Genomic DNA, 19110 nt, shown 5'->3' with positions numbered 1-19110 from the left:
TGCCAGGTGCATAGACCTGTTAAATATAGGTCCCTGCCAGGTGCATAGACCTGTTGAATATAGGTCCCTGCCAGGTGTATAGACCTGTTGAATATAGGTCCCTGCCAGGTGTATAGACCTGTTAAATATAGGTCCCTGCCAGGTGTATAGACCTGTTAAATATAGGTCCCTGCCAGGTGCAGAGACCTGTTAAATATAGGTCCCTGCCAGGTGCATAGACCCATTAAATATAGGTCCCTGCCAGGTGCATAGACCCATTAAATATAGGTCCCTGCCAGGTGCATAGACCTATTAAATATAGGTCCCTGCCAGGTGCATAGACCTGTTAAATATAGGTCCCTGCCAGGTGCATAGACCTGTTAAATATAGGTCCCTGCCAGGTGCATAGACCTGTTGAATATAGGTCCCTGCCAGGTGCATAGACCTGTTAAATATAGGTCCCTGCCAGGGGCATAGACCTATTAAATGTAGGTCCCTGCCAGGTGCATCTAAGACCTATTAAATATAGATCTCCCTGCCAGGTGCATATATAGACCTATTAAATATAGGTCCTTGCCAGGTGCATAGACCTATTAAATATAGGTCCCTGCCAGGTGTAAACAAGTGTGTCTTGACTTGAACAACTTTAACTGTCTTTCATTCTTTCTTTCTTTCTTAACAAAAAAATTTTTAAAAATGAATGGTGGATGAAAGTTGCTTGTTCATTTCAATGCTTGTTATTCTCTCAGGTGCCAGGAGAACGGTTCGGAATAGTAACTCTCACTTACTCTACAATACAGTACACATGTTGTATGCATTTACAATACTTACTTCCCTTTGTTTATCACTATCAGATCTTTCTTTCTTCAGTATTTCACTCAGCGGTTGAAAGTTTTTGACCTGCATCGTTTCCATGGCAACGTTATTTTGTGTTTTGCAGTGAATTTCCCCATGGGTTGGCGGAGCAGATATGCAGGGAGGCGTTTAAGCGGGCTTCCCAGCAAGAGTTTCAACGTTTCTTTGACAACCGCAGAGATGAATCGTCACAGTCATCATCCCCTCCACGTGAGTATTCTTACAGTGGAAGGAAAAAAATCCCCCAGTTTTGAAACATTTTGGAAAGTTAAGGAAAACTTAACAAAGACAATTTCTTTTCTGTATGGGTACAATTTTGAAACTTTTAGGAAAAGTCAGTTGGAACTTAAAAATCGGTGGGCATTTTTGGAAAATGTTAGAAGTTCAGAAACTCTTTTCATATATATATAGATACTTGCCGGAAATAGTGGGTCAGAAGGAGTTTGGCGAGGGGGGGGGGGGGGTGGGGGTTGATTTGTAGAAATATATTGCGGTGTGGTGAGAGAAAAACAAGGAAGCTTTCACAAAAAATATACAATGGGATACGGAAAAAGACATGTAGGTACACATGCACGCACATGCACACACATTTTTAAAGTTTACCGCATCTGTAGATTATTTTTATTTAATTTTATATATCTCATTCGGAACAAAGGGCTTCAAAGTCCAGGCACAAACAGAGCTTGATGTCAGTACATTTGTCTCTGTACATGTACATGTAGTGTTAAAACTTACATACCTTGGAAACGTTTCCCCCTCTTTCCATTGATAACAGATTAACACATAACCCAGATCAGAAAGAAGAAAACAAATTTACTTTCTATCCCTTTTATTAGAACTGGTATTGTTTAAGATCTGAAAACTGGCTGCAGCTAATATTTTTATACCCCGCATCTATCTATATATATATACGACTTGTGTCTGTCTGTGTGTGTGTGTGTGCGCGATGCACGGCCAAAGTTCTCGATGGATCTGCTTCAAATTTGGTGGGCATATCCAGGTACACCCGGGACAGGACACAACCTGGTCGATATTTCAACACGTGCTCTCAGCGCGCAGCGCTGAACCGATTTTGGTTTTTCTGTTCATTTCACCATTCCCAGTAACTCTTCCTTATCTTCTCCAGTGTTTTGCGTTTATCTCCCTTCCTTCGTGTGGCTTCAATCCATATTCCCGTTTCTACATTACTATTTTTAGAATGTCACTGCGCTGTCCAGAACGCTTCCCTTGCACCCGTAAGTTGTTCTTACTGTCAAAGTGAAAAGGTCGAATCAATTTATAGCCACGCGAAAAATACACTGTCACCTATCTCTATATATATTTATAGATATAGATATACATATATATATACGGCTTCTCTGTGTGTGTGTGTGTTTGTGTGTGTGTGTAAGCAACACCTGTGGATTATAGAGTTCTGTTTGTGATGGGGTCTAGCGGCTTTTGTCTGTCTGTATGTTTTGGCATTTGAGAAGCCACAACAGATAATATAGGGCTAAGAAATAAGCTCTAAAATTCTCAATCCCGTTTGACAGGACTTCGCCTTCAAAGGTGATTGTGGTGAACCGCCACGCTGTCTGTCTCTGTCTCGCGATTCACCCCGGCGAAGCCGGGTATTCCTCTAGTATCTATATATATATACGACTTGTGTCTGTCTGTGTGTGTGTGTGTGTGTGTGTGTGTGTGTGTGTGTGTGTGTGTGTGTGTGTGTGTGTGTGTGTGTTCGCTATGCCAAGCCAAAGTTCTCGATGGATCTGCTTCAAATTTGGTGGGCATATTCAGGTAGACCCCGGACACAACCTGCTCGATGAGAATTTTCAACACGTGCTCTCAGCGCGCAGCGCTGAACCGATTTTGGTTTTTCTGTTCATCTTCCCAGATCCATTCCCAGTAACTCTTCTTTATCTTCTGCAGTGTTTTGCGTTTATCTCCCTTCCTTCGTGTGGCGTCAATCCATATTCTCGTTACTATTTTTAGAAGGTCACTGTCCACAACGCTTTCATCCCGGCGAAGCCGGATATTCCAGTTACTATTTTTAGAAAGTCACTGTCCACAACGCTTTCATCCCAGCGAAGCCGGGTATTCCTCTACTTCTTCCCGGCAAAGCCGGGTATTCGGCTCTATTTCTTCCCGGCAAAGTCGGGTATCCCGGTACCCGTGGAAGCGGGTAATCATCTAGTATTGAAAATACGGGGTATATAAATAGGTTTCGGTCTGTTTATAGTCTGTCTGTCTGTCTCTTTCTCCACTTGACGACTTGTAACTCTGGTACTTATGGGTCAATTGAGCTGAATTAATTTGGTGTGTAGCTTGTTATTAGCAAGATCTAGATCAGCACTTTTCAGGACGTGTACGGGAACATGTACGGGTAACGTCATCAAATCTAGTTTTTACGTCACGCGTTTGCCAAGATCTGCAGTCTTGGTGGTAGCAAAACAACGTATGCATTTGGAACATTGGAGAAAAAAGTGAGTCATGGGTGACGCAATAGCTACACGTACACGTACAGGTCTTTGCTACACGTTTGACCATCTAGAACACTGTAATATCTGTGTCAATGTGTTGGGATTGCAGGAATAGATCTCCAAGAGGTCCACCAGGTGATAGAAGTACACTTGTACAAGGTGTGCTCAGAATGGAGCAAGCAGCTCCCCTCCTTCGTGCGCCCCCCGCGACGCGTCTTCCCCTGCTCCATACACGCCATCAAAAACACGCGACGCAGAATGGAGGATCGTCACGTCATCTTTCCCGATCTCAACACACTTTTACAGCTGCAGGTCGGTGGTTTTGGAAACTGTACGTTGTCATATAAACCAGCACTTATGGTTGCGATGGACAGTTTTTGTCATTTGTGGTGTGCAGATTATTAAGAAATTTGGGGTATATGTCAGTAGAAAACCCCCGCGGGTTAGGGGGAAGAATTTACCCGATGCTCCCCAGCATGTCGTAAGAGGCGACTAACGGATTCTGTTTCTCCTTTTACCCTTGTTAAGTGTTTCTTGTATAGAATATAGTCAATGTTTGTAAAGATTTTAGTCAAGCAGTATGTAAGAAATGTTAAGTCCTTTGTACTGGAAACTTGCATTCTCCCAGTAAGGTCATATATTGTACTACGTTGCAAGCCCCTGGAGCAAATTTTTGATTCGTGCTTTTGTGAACAAGAAACAATTGACAAGTGGCTCTATCCCATCTCCCCCCTTTCCCCGTCGTGATATAACCTTCGTGGTTGAAAACGATGTTAAACACCAAATAAATAAAGAAAGATGTCAGTAGAAAACAATGGAAAACTAGCGCCTTCAAAGTGGGGTTCCAAGGTGGTTGCAATGCAAAAGTATTTGTCACTTGTTGTGAGCGGATTATTAGCAAACATGTCAATACTAAGTTTCATCCATGTTCATCCAATTTGAATGCAGGTCGAACGCTGAAGAAGAATAAGAATGCCGATGACACAAATCCGCTCAAACTTTTGATTTAATGTGACTGTAGAATGCTTATTCAATTGTGCTTTTGTATCAAAGGGAAGTAACCATTGAATTCATGGAAGTTTCTGTGTAATTTGTCGAAACCTTCTTCCTTTTAACCTGAGTGAGTGAGCGCTATTGAAAGTTTGCAATTGAAACAAACTTACTTCAAACTTGTTTCTGATTTGATTCCAGCTATTGATCAACAATTATCTGAGGTGTTACACCTTTTATGTTATTTTATGTGGGTACCGTGCATGTACGGAGACTTCTTCTTCTGCTTCTGCGTTCGTGGGCTGAAACTCCCACGTACACTCGTGTTTTTTGCACGAGTGGAATTTTACGTGTATGACCGTTTTTACCCCGCCATTTAGGCAGCCATACGCCACTTTCGGAGGAAGCATGCTGGGTATTTTTGTGTTTCTATAACCCACCGAACTCTGACATGGATTACAGGATCTTTTTCGTGCGCACTTGGTCTTGTGCTTGCGTGTACACACGGGGGTGTTCGGACACCGAGGAGAGTCTGCACACAAAGTTGACTCTGAGAAATAAATCTCTCGCCGAACGTGGGGACGAACTCACGCTGACAGCGGCCAACTGGATACAAATCCAGCGCGCTACCGACTGAGCTACATCCCCGCCCGTACGGAGACTTCATGTTCAGTGCTGTGTAATTGCCTGAACTGTGTTTATGTGAGAAATATTGTATTTTTATGTTCAATGTTGGTAATTAATAGTGCTGTAGAAGAATGTTTTATTATTACTGTTATTACTTTTTCACCACAGGACAGCCCTAGTCAGTCATTTTATGCGGTGTTCGACGGGCACGGGGGAGCGGTGGCGGCCATGTTTTCCGCCAGTCAGCTGCACATGAACCTCGTACGAGACCCCAACTTTAACAGCAATCCGGGCCTGGCTCTCACACGAGCATTTTCCACCACCGACAAACAGTTTCTGCACAAAGCTCAAGAGCAGGTGAATTTTTGTGGAGAGAGAGAGAGAGAGAGAGAGAGAGAGAGAGGGAGAGGGAGAGGGAGAGGGGGGAGGGGAGGGAGGGAGGGAGGGAGGGAGGGAGGGAGGGGGAGGGAGGGGAGGGAGGGAGGGAGGGAGGGAGGGAGGGAGAGGAGGGAGGGAGGGAGGGAGAGGAGGGAGGGAGGGAGGAGAGGGAGGGAGAGAGAGAGAGAGAGAGAGAGAGAGAGAGAGAGAGAGAGAGAGAGAGAGAGAGAGAGAGAGAGAGAATGTCCACACTGTATTTAGAACTTGAGTTTTGCATCTTTATAATTATATTTTTGAAAGTACTCAAAATATTATGTAATCACATGCACACAAAAAGTAGAATGGAGCAATTTGAAAGAAAAAAAAACGTCAAAACAAACCAGTACTTCATTACTTCAGTAAACACAATTGCTCTACAGCTTAGTTTGCTGCCTGAATGACCTTATGCATACTTTTTACACCAAACTGTTTTTACACGTTTCAGAAACTGGGCAGTGGCACCACCGGCGTCAGCTTGTTGGTCAGGGGAAACAACTGCTGGGTGGCGTGGCTCGGTGACTCTCAGGTGATGCTGGTGAGAGACGGCCGTGCGGTGACGCTCATGGAGCCACACAAACCCAACAGAGAGGTGAGGAGGAGTTTGTGTCTTATCTCTTCTTCTTTTTTTTGGGCGGAGGGGAGAGGGAACACAATTGCTGTGTAGCATAGTTCGGTGATTCTGGGGTGATGCTATACAGAGATGAGTGTGCTATTACACTCATGGCATCACACACACCCAGTGACACAGAGGGAGGAAGGAGCAGGGGGGAAGAACTGTTGCATAGCTTACGAACGGGAAAGGGGAGGGAGACTGTACAGAACTTTGCTTTATTTCTTGAGGATAAGCATTTTAGACTGAGCCTTTGCTCCCAGTGTCAAACAAACTCGTAACAAAGGGAAGAAGTTTGAGTCCACTGTGAAGTTCATGATCGCTTGACAGAGTTATCACTTCCACTATTCGCCTCATATTTAAGACGCATAACTTTTCCATTGTGCTTACAGACGTTTACAGTGGGTGGACATTGTCTGTTATCCACACTTGATATGTTTGACTGTTTGCGCAGGATGAGAGGAAGCGCATTGAAGAACTGGGAGGAAGCATCACCAACAATGGCGGAGTTTTTAGAGTCAACGGAAACATCTCTGTTTCTCGCGCAATAGGTAAGACGTTCTATGTCCTGTTCGACTACACCCAGTTATTTGTCTGACACATTTGCCCCCCCCCCCCCCCCCCCCTAACCCGAGTTTAAGACCCCAATACCCTTGAACGTGGTGTCTTGCTGCCCATGTGGCAGGGTAAAATAAAAAATAAAGTGTGTTGTTCAAAATTCTCACCATAAGATCATAAGATGACCGTGAGAGTAAAAAGCTAAGGAATGAAAAAGAAGTAAAAATCGACCCCCTGTTTTTCTTCTTCTTCTTCTTCTTCTTCTTCTTCTTCGTTCATGGGCTTAGACTCCCACGTACACTCGTGTTTTTGCACACGCACGAGTGGAATTTTACGTGTATGACCGTTTTTACCCCGCCATTTAGGCAGCCATACGCCGCTTTCGGAGGAAGCATGCTGGGTATTTTCGTGTTTCTATAACCCACCGAACTCTGACATGGATTACAGGATCTTTTCCGTGCGCACTTGGTCTTGTGCTTGCGTGTACACACGAAGGGGGTTAAGTCACTAGCAGGTCTGCACATTACTTGACCTGGGAGATCGGAAAAATCTCTATGTACACTTAACCCACCAGGCGGCCGCGGCCGGGATTCGAACCCTCGACCTTCCGATTAAGAGGCCGACGTCTTACCTCCCCGCCACAGCGCCCGTCGTCCCCCTGTTTTAAGACTTCCACACATCCCCCCCCCCCCCCACCCACCCATTACGCATGTTTCAGAAAATGCCAGCATGCAACTGATCTCATGCAGTGACTGAGTGAGTTTACATTGCACCTAGCAGCGAAACACTTTGTGCTGTACTAACTTTTATTTTGCACCTGTTTCAGTAGACGCCAGCATAAAACTATTCCTGCACAGTGGCAGCGGCTGTTGAAATACTCTGTTTTGTACTAAACCCAATTATGTATCTGTTTTAGGAGATGAAAAATTGCTGTTTGCATAAAATTAGAATAAAAGAGTACTGTACTAACCTGAATATAACATCTGTTTCAGGAGACACTAGCATGAAATTATTCCTGTACAGTGGCAGCGGCTGTTAAAATGGTCTGTTTTGTACTAAGCCAATCATGTATCTGTTTCAGGAGATGACAGGATGAAACATTGCCGTTTGCATTTAAAAAAAAACTTACCTTAATCTTGCATGTGTTTCAGGTGACGCCAGCATGAAACCGTTCCCTTGTAGGGATGACAGCTGTTGAAATACTGTGCTGTGTACTAACCTCAATCTTGCGTCTGTTTCAGGTGACGCCAGCATGAAACCGTTCCTGTGCAGCGAGGCGGACATGACGACCTTCACCCTAGAGGGCAAGGAGGACTATGCGGTGTTGGCCTGTGATGGGGTGTGGGACGTTATGGAGCCAATGGACGTCCCCTTTCTCGTCCATTCCTACCTCACTCAGCACCCCAACGACCACAGCGGCGTGGCCAAACACCTCGTAGTCAAAGCCAAGGAGATGGGGTCAGGCGACAACATCTCCTGTATTGTCGTCTTCTTCCGCAAAGACGTGGCAGAACCTGTCGGCGAGCAGTTGGAGGCTTTCCAGTTTGTGCGCGAGAACGGGGAACACGCCGAGGAGCGCGGATCAGACATTTCCGGAAGCCAGCTCGGGAGCGGGGCTTCCACTACCTCAGGGTCGACTGGCATTTCCAATCTGACGCTCAGCAGCACGGCGGGTGGTGGTGATGCACCAAACAGTTCGGTGGATGGTAGCAGCATTTTCCTGAGGCGGAGTTCGTTGTACAGCCGTGGCAGGCAGATTCAGGGGGACTTCCCTCACAAGCTTGAGAGGCAGACTGGGTTCTTTATGCCCAGTGTGCGCATGCTTCGGACCGGTCACAACAAGCAGCAGCTTGATCCTCTCGCCCAAGGTGAGCCTAGCAGGCTGCCTATTCGTGACGCTTTCAGCATAGACGTCAGTAAGAAAGAAGAGCTCAGCCACAAGCCCAAACCTCTCTCCAAAGGCAGCAGCAACAGCAGCACTAAACGGGGACCAGTCAAACGAAAACTTAAACCCCGTCGGCGGCGGTTTCACGGTAGAGCCTCCCGGACGGATTCCCCAGACTCTTCAATGAGAGACTCGGTCTCATTCTCAGTGGATCAAAGCCTCGGAGACGATCCCTCCCTGGCTTCCTCCGTGCCGGCACTCAGTCTAGACTCACTGGCCAAGCACACCTTGCTGGCCGAAATCTTGCAGCAGATGTCGGACAACCCGGGCGATGAGAACGCCAACCCCAACTCTCAGGACTTTCTGTCTGTGCGAGGGATGTCTGCGCGGCTGCACAAGTCACTGCCACGCATCCCTAGCCGGGCCCCCAGCAGCCTCCTCAACTCAACGACCGCGATGACCCCTGTGACTACCTCACGTCGCTCCCTACTCCACACGGACCCCCACCCCCACCCCCAGTCCCACCGCGCATTCCCCCACCCAAGGGCCTTATGATCATTACTTGTAGGTTCAATTCAATTCAATTCAATCATCCATGTTGTTATTGTTTTTATTCTTCAGGCCGTGTAGTTTGAATTTGGTTGACACCTGAGTTTGAATTGAGAAGAGGGAAGGGATTTTTTTTTCTTTTCTTTTTTTTCTTTTTTTTTTTTTTTGAGGGGGGAGGAGGGGGATGTTGGTTTCAGATAGAAGGACTTGTGTGGGATGTTTTTAACAGCCGGGGAGGGAGGGAGAGGGATAGGGGGTTATTGTTTTGTTAATTGTTTTTTGTTTATTTGTTTTTGTTGTTGTTTTTGCGTGTGTGTGTGTTTGACTTTTTGGCCTTTGTTCTGTTTTGCAATTTCTTAACAGAACTATGAAGATCAGTTAAGTAATATAACAAATCACTTTGCAGTGTAGTGCACTTTTTGGTCAGTCTGTTTCTCCTCTTTTCCTGCTTATTTCGGTCAGTTTTGATATTATGATTAAAGAGAAAGTGTAAAAGGTGAAGAGAAATTGTCTTTATATACTGAATATATACTGTATAGACCTACTACTGATTTGCCAAATATATATATATAAGTGTAATCACCATGCTCTAACTTGATCTCTGAGGTACGATTAACAATCAAGATATAATTATATTTTCAATCGTGATTGTATTTTCATCCATCCATATGAATTGTAACTACAAATCGACAAACATGTCTGTGTATATAATATATATTTATATATATATATATAGCACAAGTCATGTTACAGTTCTTTTTTCACAACTTGTTACAGTTCTTTTTTCACAACTTTGTACATGTGCTAGTCTGACAAAGTTTGATCTTTTCTTGCACGTTTTAGTCATGTGTCCCCTGGGCCTCTTGATCATGTGATTCAGTTTTATGTTTGGTGTCGAGTTTTAGTCATACAGTGGTCCCCCCTTTTTAAGACTTTTACTAGTCTAGGAGATTTGGACTTAAAAGAGAGGGAATCCAATGAAATGAAAGTTTATTTACAGACTTTTGGGTGACAATTTACGTGTATGACCATTTTTACCCCGCCATTCAGGCAGCATACGCCGATTTCGGGGGAGGCATGCTGGGTATTTTCGTGTTTTCTAGAACCCACCGAACTCTGACATGGATTACAGGATCTTTTCCGTGCGCACTTGGTCTTGTGCTTGCGTGGACACACGTAGGGGGGTTAAGTCACCAGCAGGTCTGCACATAAGTTGACCTGGGAGATCGAAAAAATCTCCACTCTTAACCCATCAGGCGGCAGCGACCGGGACTCAAACTAACGACCTCCCGATTAGGAGGCCGACGTCTTACCACCAGTGGCCACTGCGCCCGTTGGGGAGGTTTTAAAATGGACGTTCCACTGTACTTGCCATTAAATGAATTAAGTTATTTCTAAGGATGAGTTTGTTATTTTGAGCTGGGTGAACAGGGTTAGCCGTGCGCTGAAATGCTACGCTCAGTGGAAATAGATCACAATGCGAACATAATTTTTGTGTGCTCTGTGATTGTGTGTGAGTGTGTCTGCATAGTAGAACTCTATTCGGCTGTGTGCCTATATGTGACCCACTCCCACAAAAGGATAACAAAGTGTCATTTTTTACTTTTTGGTGTCCCTTGAAAGTAAAGTTAGCCATCTTTCAGATGGTCTTTACTACAAGTGTCTATTGTTTAGCATTGATGAGATATAGCGATTTAAAAGTTGCTCAAACTCAAGCGGCCATTTTGAGAAAAGCAGGTGTGAAGGTCACAGGAGTAAATTGGCACAAAAAAACTAGCAACAGGTTTTTAGTTCAACTTCTAAAGCTTAAAATGACTGATAATGATTAAATGTAAACTTTTCTTCAATATGCATCACAAAAAATGAAAAGGAAATTTGCTTTAAGTAAAAAAAGCGAAGAAAGAAACAATTATTTGGGGGTTAAAAGGGTGCTTATTTCGCATCTGCGGTGCAATAAAACCTCATTTTTATTATATTTGCAAAGCGAATCTAAAATTGATATTTACAGAATAGATTTAACACATTTGGTAGAGTTCAGAAATGCAAAAATCTCAAAATCCAAAATGTTGGCCATGGCTCAGGTTTATTGCTGTTATCTCTGTTCGGCCACAGCGACTTTGTTATCCTTTAGTTGGAGCGGGTCACATATATATGCATGAACAGTGGTAACCTATGATGACAGGACACCCTTGGAACCAGCCCAAAGTGTCGGGCATTGCAGGTGTCCTCTTGTGACAGGTATATGTTGGTCAAGAGAACAAAAGGACCACAGGTGTCCTTTATTGTGAGGTGTCCTCTCATCCCAGGACCACAAATGACAGGTACCACTGTATATTTATTTAATTGCACACCAGTTCAACAGTATGAAATTGCTTGAAAAATATGTTTTCAAAACTCTACTGTGCTTTTTTTTACCTCATGTATCTTTCTCCCCTTCCCACCCCCACCCCCCCCACTCAACTCGCTGCAAACACACCTGCACCCTCTTCTTCTCAATCTCTCACCTACTCCATGCATCCAATCTTTCCCCACATCTTGTTTGCACCTGGATAATCTTCTTTTATAATATTTTCTGGTCAATTTTTCTTAAAATATAAACTGGATGGCCAGCATGGACCCTGACTCTCTTACACTCAATGTCAGTTGTTTTTTGTATAATAGTTTTTCTCACATTCACATCCAGGCAAGAGTATCTGCAGTGGTGCATCTGGAGTGTTTGTTTTACAGGCAGGGTAAAGAGGGGCGTGTGTATACGAGCATTATGCAAGAACGTAGTATGTGCACCCTTCATGTTAATGATGTTGTAATATTGTGAATGACTGAAATCTCTTCCTTTTTTTTTTCTTATTGCTTATTGCTCCACTTTTTCCTTTTTTTCTTTTTTTTTTGATTGTGGAAAGGTTTTTTTTGTGAGGGGAAAAATCAGAGATTATAGTAAATAATGTGGGGGGGGGGGGGGGGGGGGGGCGTGCAGTGACTGGTGTGTTTCTTTCACCCTGCATTCATTATGTTAATATAACCACCATTGCCTGAATGAAAACGGTTCACTATGTTGTCATTAGTTTTGTTTTGTTGTTTTTTAGTGGGTTATTTTCTCCTTCCATTTCCAAATGTATGTCTCGCATCATTTCCTGGTTTCTGTGTGATTCGCTTTTACCAGGTATCATTTCTGTACTGTTTTGTGCTGAATAATCATTGGATTAGGATCACATCACTATAGCTACATGTACTGTTAAAGTCTGAATGCACACTTGTAAAAAGCTGTATATTTCTATTTTCTTCAGCATAATGTTGTTTTGGAAATGTTTCATTATTAAATGCAAGCAGCATTTGGGAGTAATCTTGAGAAAATAGAATGTGAGTCTTGTCCCCTTATGAATTTTGTTTAGCTTGTAATGTTGTTATTTCCCCCCGCGGGTTAGGGGGAAGAATTTACCCGATTCTCCCCAGAGGCGACTAACGGATTCTGTTTCTCTTTTTACCCTTGTTAAGTGTTTCTTGTATAGAATATAGTCAATGTTTGTAAAGATTTTAGTGAAGCAGTATGTAAGAAATGTTAAGTCCTTTGTACTGGAAACTTGCATTCTCCCAGTAAGGTAATACATTGTACTACGTTGCAAGCCCCTGGAGCAAATTTTTGATTAGTGCTTTTGTGAACAAGAAACAATTGATAAGTGGCTCTATCCCATCTCCCCCCTTTCCCCGTCGCGATATAACCTTCGTGGTTGAAAACAACGTTAAACACCAAATAAAGAAAGAAAGTAATGTTGTTATTGAATGTTTTGTATTCAGTTTCACATTTAGCCTATTGACCCCGCTTCCTCGCCCGCATTACCTTGACCTTGATAGTGTGGTTTCGTTAAGTGTGGAGGCTTGTCTGTCTGTCTGTCTGTCTGTCTGTCTGTCTGTCTGTCTGTCTGTCTGTCAATTGTGTGTATGTGTGTGCAAGCTTGCTTCCTTCGTACTTTTTTCCTTATTGAACCTTTTATTCTTGACTGTGTGAGTACAAACCACAGGTTAATCGTGCATGTACTTGTTCCTAGTTAATGAGTATGGCTTTGAAAGACAAAAGTAGATTTATAACACAAGTTATCAGTACTTTATAGAGACTGGGAAAAAAATCTTTAAGAAGAAATTGGGTTTAAATGTAGTTTTGGTCAGTCCGTCTGCAAATTTACATGGATTTTAAGTTTTGTTTTAAATGTCGATGGCTTTCTGTTACTCTTGGAGTTTAAACATTTTTGCCCTACAAGTGAGGAAAAAAAATATTTCTTTAACTTTTAACGTGATTTTTTGACATTTTTGAATTTCTCACAAGACCCTTAGTTTACTCATAAAGAAAGTTTGTGACTTTTTCTTTACCTCCTAATTGGCATTGTTTTTGTGTGTGTGTGATTTGTTACATTCTGTGTTTTTTAATCGTCTGTCTTTTGTGCCTAATTTGCCATTTTGATATTGTATTTATCTCACTCTCAGGAATTTATTATGATTGCTCGTTTTTCTTGATCCAATCATTGCCACTTCCCTACTCTCCCCATGCCGCTTCTGTTTTCATTTTTTATTGTTCAGATTTTTAGTCCGCTAACCCTGAATTTTTTTTCTGTTGTAGATGATATTACATGTACCATTGATAACTTCAGAGTACAGCAAAGGGCTTCTTTAGACTGGAGAAATCTGTCCGTCTGTCTGTGTTTCTGTCTGTCTGTTTGTCTGTCTGTAAAACTGACAGGTTGATAATGATATCATTACTTTATTCTGGCTAGATGAAGAACATACCCTGTGTGTCTGTCTGTCTGTAATTAACTGATACATTGTAAATGGAATATATGTGACCCACTCCCACAAAAGGATAACAAAGTGTCATTTTTGACATTTGGACTTTGTGGTATCCCTTGAAAGTGAAGATAGCCAGCTTTCAGATGGTCTTTACTACAAGTGTCTATTGTTTAGCATTGATGAGATATAGCGATTTAAAAGTTGCTCAAACTCAAGCGGCCATTTTGAGAAAAGCAGGTGTGAAGGTCACAGGAGTAAATTGGCAACAAATTCCTAGCAACAGGTTTCTAGTTTAACTTTTAAAGCTTAAAGTGACTGATAATGATTAAATGTAAACTTTTCTTCAATACGCATCAAAAAATGAAAATGAAATTTGTTTCAAGTAAAAAAAAAAGCGAAGAAAGAAACAATTATTTGGGGGTTAAAAGTGTGCTTATTTCGTGTCTGCGGTGCAATAAAACCTCATTTTTATTATATTTGCAAAGCGAATCTAAAATTGATATTTACAGAATAGATATAACACATTTGGTAGAGTGCAGAAATGCAAAACTCTCAAAATCCAAAATGTTGGCCATGGCTCGAGTTTATTGCTGTTATCTCTGTTCGGCCACAGCGACTTTGTTATCCTTTTGTTGGAGCCGGTCACATATGATCATTAGTTTATTTTTGCCAGATACATTGTGTCTGTCTGTCCGTCTGCCTGTCTGTCTGTGTATGTGTGTGGTGTTGAGGTTGGAGTGATGAGGCAAGTATATTCACATGTAGATCTGTGTAACAAATGTCCGTGTGTGGGCATTTCAGTCTTTTCATAAAGACTGGGCAAGCTTTGTCTAGAAATGCTGTCAGAGTGCATGTGGCAGTTTGTAAAGCCAGGAACACTGCAAATGAAATGAACTTTGTACAAATTCTGTTAATATGTTGTTGTTGGTTTTTTTATTCTGCATGGTTTTCCTCATTTAATTTTGTACTTGCTTCTTCGTTCCCTTCTTTAGTCATTTTTCTTGTTTGTTCCTTTGTTTTTGTGTTTGTTTGTTTGATTGTTTGTTTATATGTGTGTGTGTGTGTGTTGGCTTGTTACTCTTCAACTGGGCAGCTGAATCATACCTACTCTCCAGTTTTCTACTCAGTTTGTTTTGCATGGCTTAAATGCACTAGAAAGAGAGGTGGGTCTTGGAGAAGATACTTTTTTTTTTTTAAATGCCTGTCCTGTATGATTTTTGGATTTTTGTGTAGGGTTGTTTTTTCTTTTCTTTTCTTTCCCCAAGTTGTTCATGCATAACATTTCTGACCTGATTGTGTTGTGTGCCTTCACAATACAGTGGAACCCCCCCTTTTAAGACCCCCCAATTTGAGACTCCCTCCTTTTTAAGACCTTGTTTTCTTAGACTTCCTCTTCATAACCTCTAAATTACCCCCATTTTAAGACTCCCTCCTTTTTAAGACCTGATTTTCTAAGATGTTTGGAGGTCTTAAAAGGGGGGTTCCACTGTATCATTAAACTGAACACAGGTTACAGGTTATACTCATTGTCAACATTCAGGAAATGTTATAGCCAGCCACAGGGAATATTATTGAAAGGAATATCATTTTCTGAAAACTCTGAGAGGTGTTCTGTGCGTGCGTGCGTGTGATACATGCACCGATTGTTTATGTGGGAAGGGCCGCACGAAAATGCTAATAATATGGGTTTATTATGTGTGTGTGTGTAATGTTAAAATATTAACTCAAGGATGTGTCACAATCCAACTGAACACGGAATATATATGTATATCCAACAAATTGTAACAGGAATATCTTTTGTGGACCAAATACTTGTGTAAAATAAAAAATATGCTTGCACTATAATTAAAGTGAGTACCGGTAATATGGAAAATTCTCAATTGGAGCATATATTGGTTCATGTACTTCAAAAATGATATGAATTATTATTTGTTATCCCATGCATGGTACAATTATATTGGTGGTGATTGTTGAAAGTGTGCATGAGTGATTAATATCTACTGAATTGGAGTGCTCTTTTGTCTTTTTATTTAGTCTGTATTTTGATCCACACTCCCCACCACCCTTACACCCCCTCCCCCAATTTTCTTTTATGTGGTTGATTATTTGATTTGGTGATAAACAAAATTTGATTACTACATTGAGTTATACCAGTTCCATCTACTGGTATTGGTAATTCAACCTTTGTGTTCAATGGAAATTTTATTTGTATGAAGAATCGCTTGCATGTTTTTGTTTCATTTGGTCAAGTTTTGACTAAATGTTTTAACATAGAGGGGGAATCGAGACGAGGGTCGTGGTGTATGTGTGTGTGTCTGTCTGTGGGTGTGTGTGTGTAGAGCAATTCAGACCAAACTACTGGACCGATCTTTATGAAATTTGACAAGAGAGTTCCTGGGTATAATATCCCCGGACGTTTTTTTCATTTTTTGGATAAATACCTTTGATGACGTCATATCCGGCTTTTTTGTAAAAGTTGAGGCGGCACTGTCACACCCTCATTTTTCAATCAAATTGATTGAAATTTTTGTAAAGCAATCTTCGACGAAGGCCGAACTTCGGTATTGCATTTCAGCTTGGGGGCTTAAAAATTAATTAATGACTTTGGTCATTAAAAATCTGAAAATTGTAATAATTTGTTTTTATATAAAACGATCTAAATTTACGTCCATCTTATTCTAAATCATTTCCTGATTCCAAAAACATATAAATATATGTCACACGCTTTCCTTCTTTGCCACTACTAAAGCAAACGTGTGCAAGATTGTATGTTGCACGCTTTAGGAGCATGGCAAGAACGGATTCAAACTCAAAATCGTCCCTCCAAAAAGCCACAAAATGCACACACGACTTTAATTTCTCCTGCTGTTATCGTTTCTTCTCATTACAAATTCTTCAACGCTGAGAATACTGAAAACAGCATCCCAGACGACAGTACTGTTTCCATACGCGAATTTAGCTTCCCTTGGAAAGTGACTCGCTCAGGAGGCCTGTTAGTCTGACACTATAAGGACAGAGCAGAACATAGATGACAAAGATTCCGGAATGAACAAACATTTCGCGGATGCAGACACAGAAAGACGTCATGAAGAATGCGATGCTTCAAAAGATACAGACTGTGACGATGACTGTGACGTCATTCACATATACCGAGACGTCATTCACAGTTGTTCGGTCACTTCCGTCAAAAAGTAGATCTCTCCACAATGGCTGTTGCTATGGTTAGGTTTGTCAAGCTTGAGTACACAACACGTGTTTGTTCTCTCCTCTGTTGAAGCTGTGAGACATAAATGCTATTCTGACTTGGTCGTGTGACAGAGTTTTCTTCCACACTCGATTAGCTGATGTCTAACTCAGCCTCACGGCTTCGTTAGACAATCAACGTAATCTCGTGTGGAAGAAAACGTCTGTCACACGACCAAGTCTGAATAGCAGGTAATGTTATATTTGGATTAAAAACAAGCTCTAAAAATTAAAAATATAAAAATTATGATCAAAATTAAATTTCCGAAATCGATTTAAAAACAATTTCATCTTATTTCTTGTCGGTTCCTGATTCCAAAAACATATAGATATGATATGTTTGGATTAAAAACACGCTCAGAAAGTTAAAACGAAGAGAGGTACAGAAAAGCGTGCTATGCAGCACAGCGAAACCACTACCGCGCTGAACAGGCTCGTCAGTTTCACTCCGTTATGCACAAGCGGCGGACTACGGTCATTGTGAAAAAATGCAGTGCGTTCAGTTTCATTCTGTGAGTTCCACAGCTTGACTAAATGTAGTAATTTCGCCCTACGCGATTTGTTAATATTGTTAAGTTTACTGGAGAGAGAAAAATGGAAGTTGCTGTCTACAACTTAATCCTCATTAATCGAGTTTCTGTGGAACGTATAGAGAAGTCAATGGTATTACAGAGTTGCTAGTGTTTGGGGAACAACAGATTTGTTAATTATTACCAAATTACTCCTGTAACCGAGTTTATTACAAGGGGGAGAGGGTGTGTGTGACTGAAGTGTTTATGTGCTCAGTCCTGCCTGCATACATGTATGAAAAAAACGGGCATTGATACATTTTCACTCATTGTCTCCCAGGTACGAATTTATTCGTACCCACTCATATGGCTCTATCAGACCAGGTAGGGATATATCGGCTCAGACTGTTAGCTTCAGTCACTTCCTGTAACGTCGATCTAACGCCTGCATTCCAGCGTGTTGATACACAATTACTATACAGTCACTACATTTCTGAGTGACCTGCTGCAGCACAGCTGGGCTCGGCTAAAAAAAACTTGGTCATTATATAGCTGGGGTAGAAAGTGTTAAGCAACAACAAAAGATATGTTTTCATGAGCATCTGTAGAAACACATACATGTACTTCAGCTGACTGACTTTTATTCCTGATTTTATTGGGGGGGGGGGGGGGGGGTGTAGGGGGAGAGGGAGGGGTGACAGCTCAGCTGAGGATAGATGGGTTGGTGGTAGATTGTTTTGCTTTTGTTTTCTTCTTTTTACATTTAGTCAAGTTTTGACTAAATGTTTTAACATAGAGGGGTAATCGAGACGAGGGTCATGGTGTATGTGTGTGCAGTGTTTGTGTGTGTGTCTGTCTGTCTGTCTGTGCGTGTGTGTGTGTAGAGCGATTCAGACTAAACTACTGGACCGATCTTTATGAAATTTGACATGAGAGTTCCTGGGAATGATATCCCCGGACATTTTTTTCATTTTTTCAATAAATACCTTTGATGACGTCATATCCGGCTTTTTGTAAAAGTTGAGGCGGCACTGTCACACCCTCATTTTTCAATCAAATTGATTGAAATTTTGGCAAAGCAATCTTCGACAAAGGCCGGACTTTGGTATTGCATTTCAGCTTGGTGGCTTAAAAACTAATGAATGAGTTTGGTCATTAAAAATCGGAAACTTGTAATTAAAATAATTTTTTTATTAAACGATCCAAAAACATTTTCATCTTATTCTTCGTCATTTTCTGATTCCAAAAACATATACATATGTTATATTTGGATTACAAACAAGCTCTGAAAATTAAAAATATAAAAATTATGATTAAAATTAATTTTCCGAAATCGATTTAAAAACAATTTCATCTTATTCCTTGTCGGTTCCTGATTCCAAAAACATATAGATATGATATGTTTGGATTAAAAACAAACTCAGTAAGCTAAAAAGAATAGACATACAGAAAAGCGTGTTATCCTGCTCAGCGCGACCACTACCGCACTATTCTGCATGGCTTGTCGATTTCACTGCCTTTGCCACGAGCGGTGGACTGACGAAACTACGAGTATGTGGTCTTGGTGAAAAAAGCAGTGCGTTCAGTTTCATTCTGTGAGTTCGACAGCTTGACTAAATGTTGTTATTTCGCCTTACGCGACTTGTTTTT

At 41.6% G+C, this 19110-nt stretch overlaps 1 protein-coding gene across 1 annotated transcript; it reads left to right on the top strand.

Moving 5' to 3' along the window:
* Positions 1-919: 919 nt before the first annotated feature.
* Positions 920-8938, top strand: LOC138956024 (protein phosphatase 1F-like; the record flags this gene model as incomplete). The annotated part of the gene is given in 6 exon segments (XM_070327494.1): positions 920-1044; positions 3406-3608; positions 5082-5270; positions 5776-5919; positions 6395-6491; positions 7740-8938. Coding segments are annotated over 6 exon segments (1957 nt in total), but the record flags the coding sequence as incomplete, so codon positions are not given.
* Between the last annotated feature and the right edge of the window lie 10172 nt (positions 8939-19110).

This window comes from Littorina saxatilis, unplaced genomic scaffold, assembly GCF_037325665.1.
Source record: "Littorina saxatilis isolate snail1 unplaced genomic scaffold, US_GU_Lsax_2.0 scaffold_752, whole genome shotgun sequence".
In the NCBI taxonomy this organism is placed as follows: domain Eukaryota; kingdom Metazoa; phylum Mollusca; class Gastropoda; order Littorinimorpha; family Littorinidae; genus Littorina; species Littorina saxatilis.
Note: the sequence above shows the minus strand (reverse complement) of the source record. Positions and strands in the feature narration are given on the sequence as shown.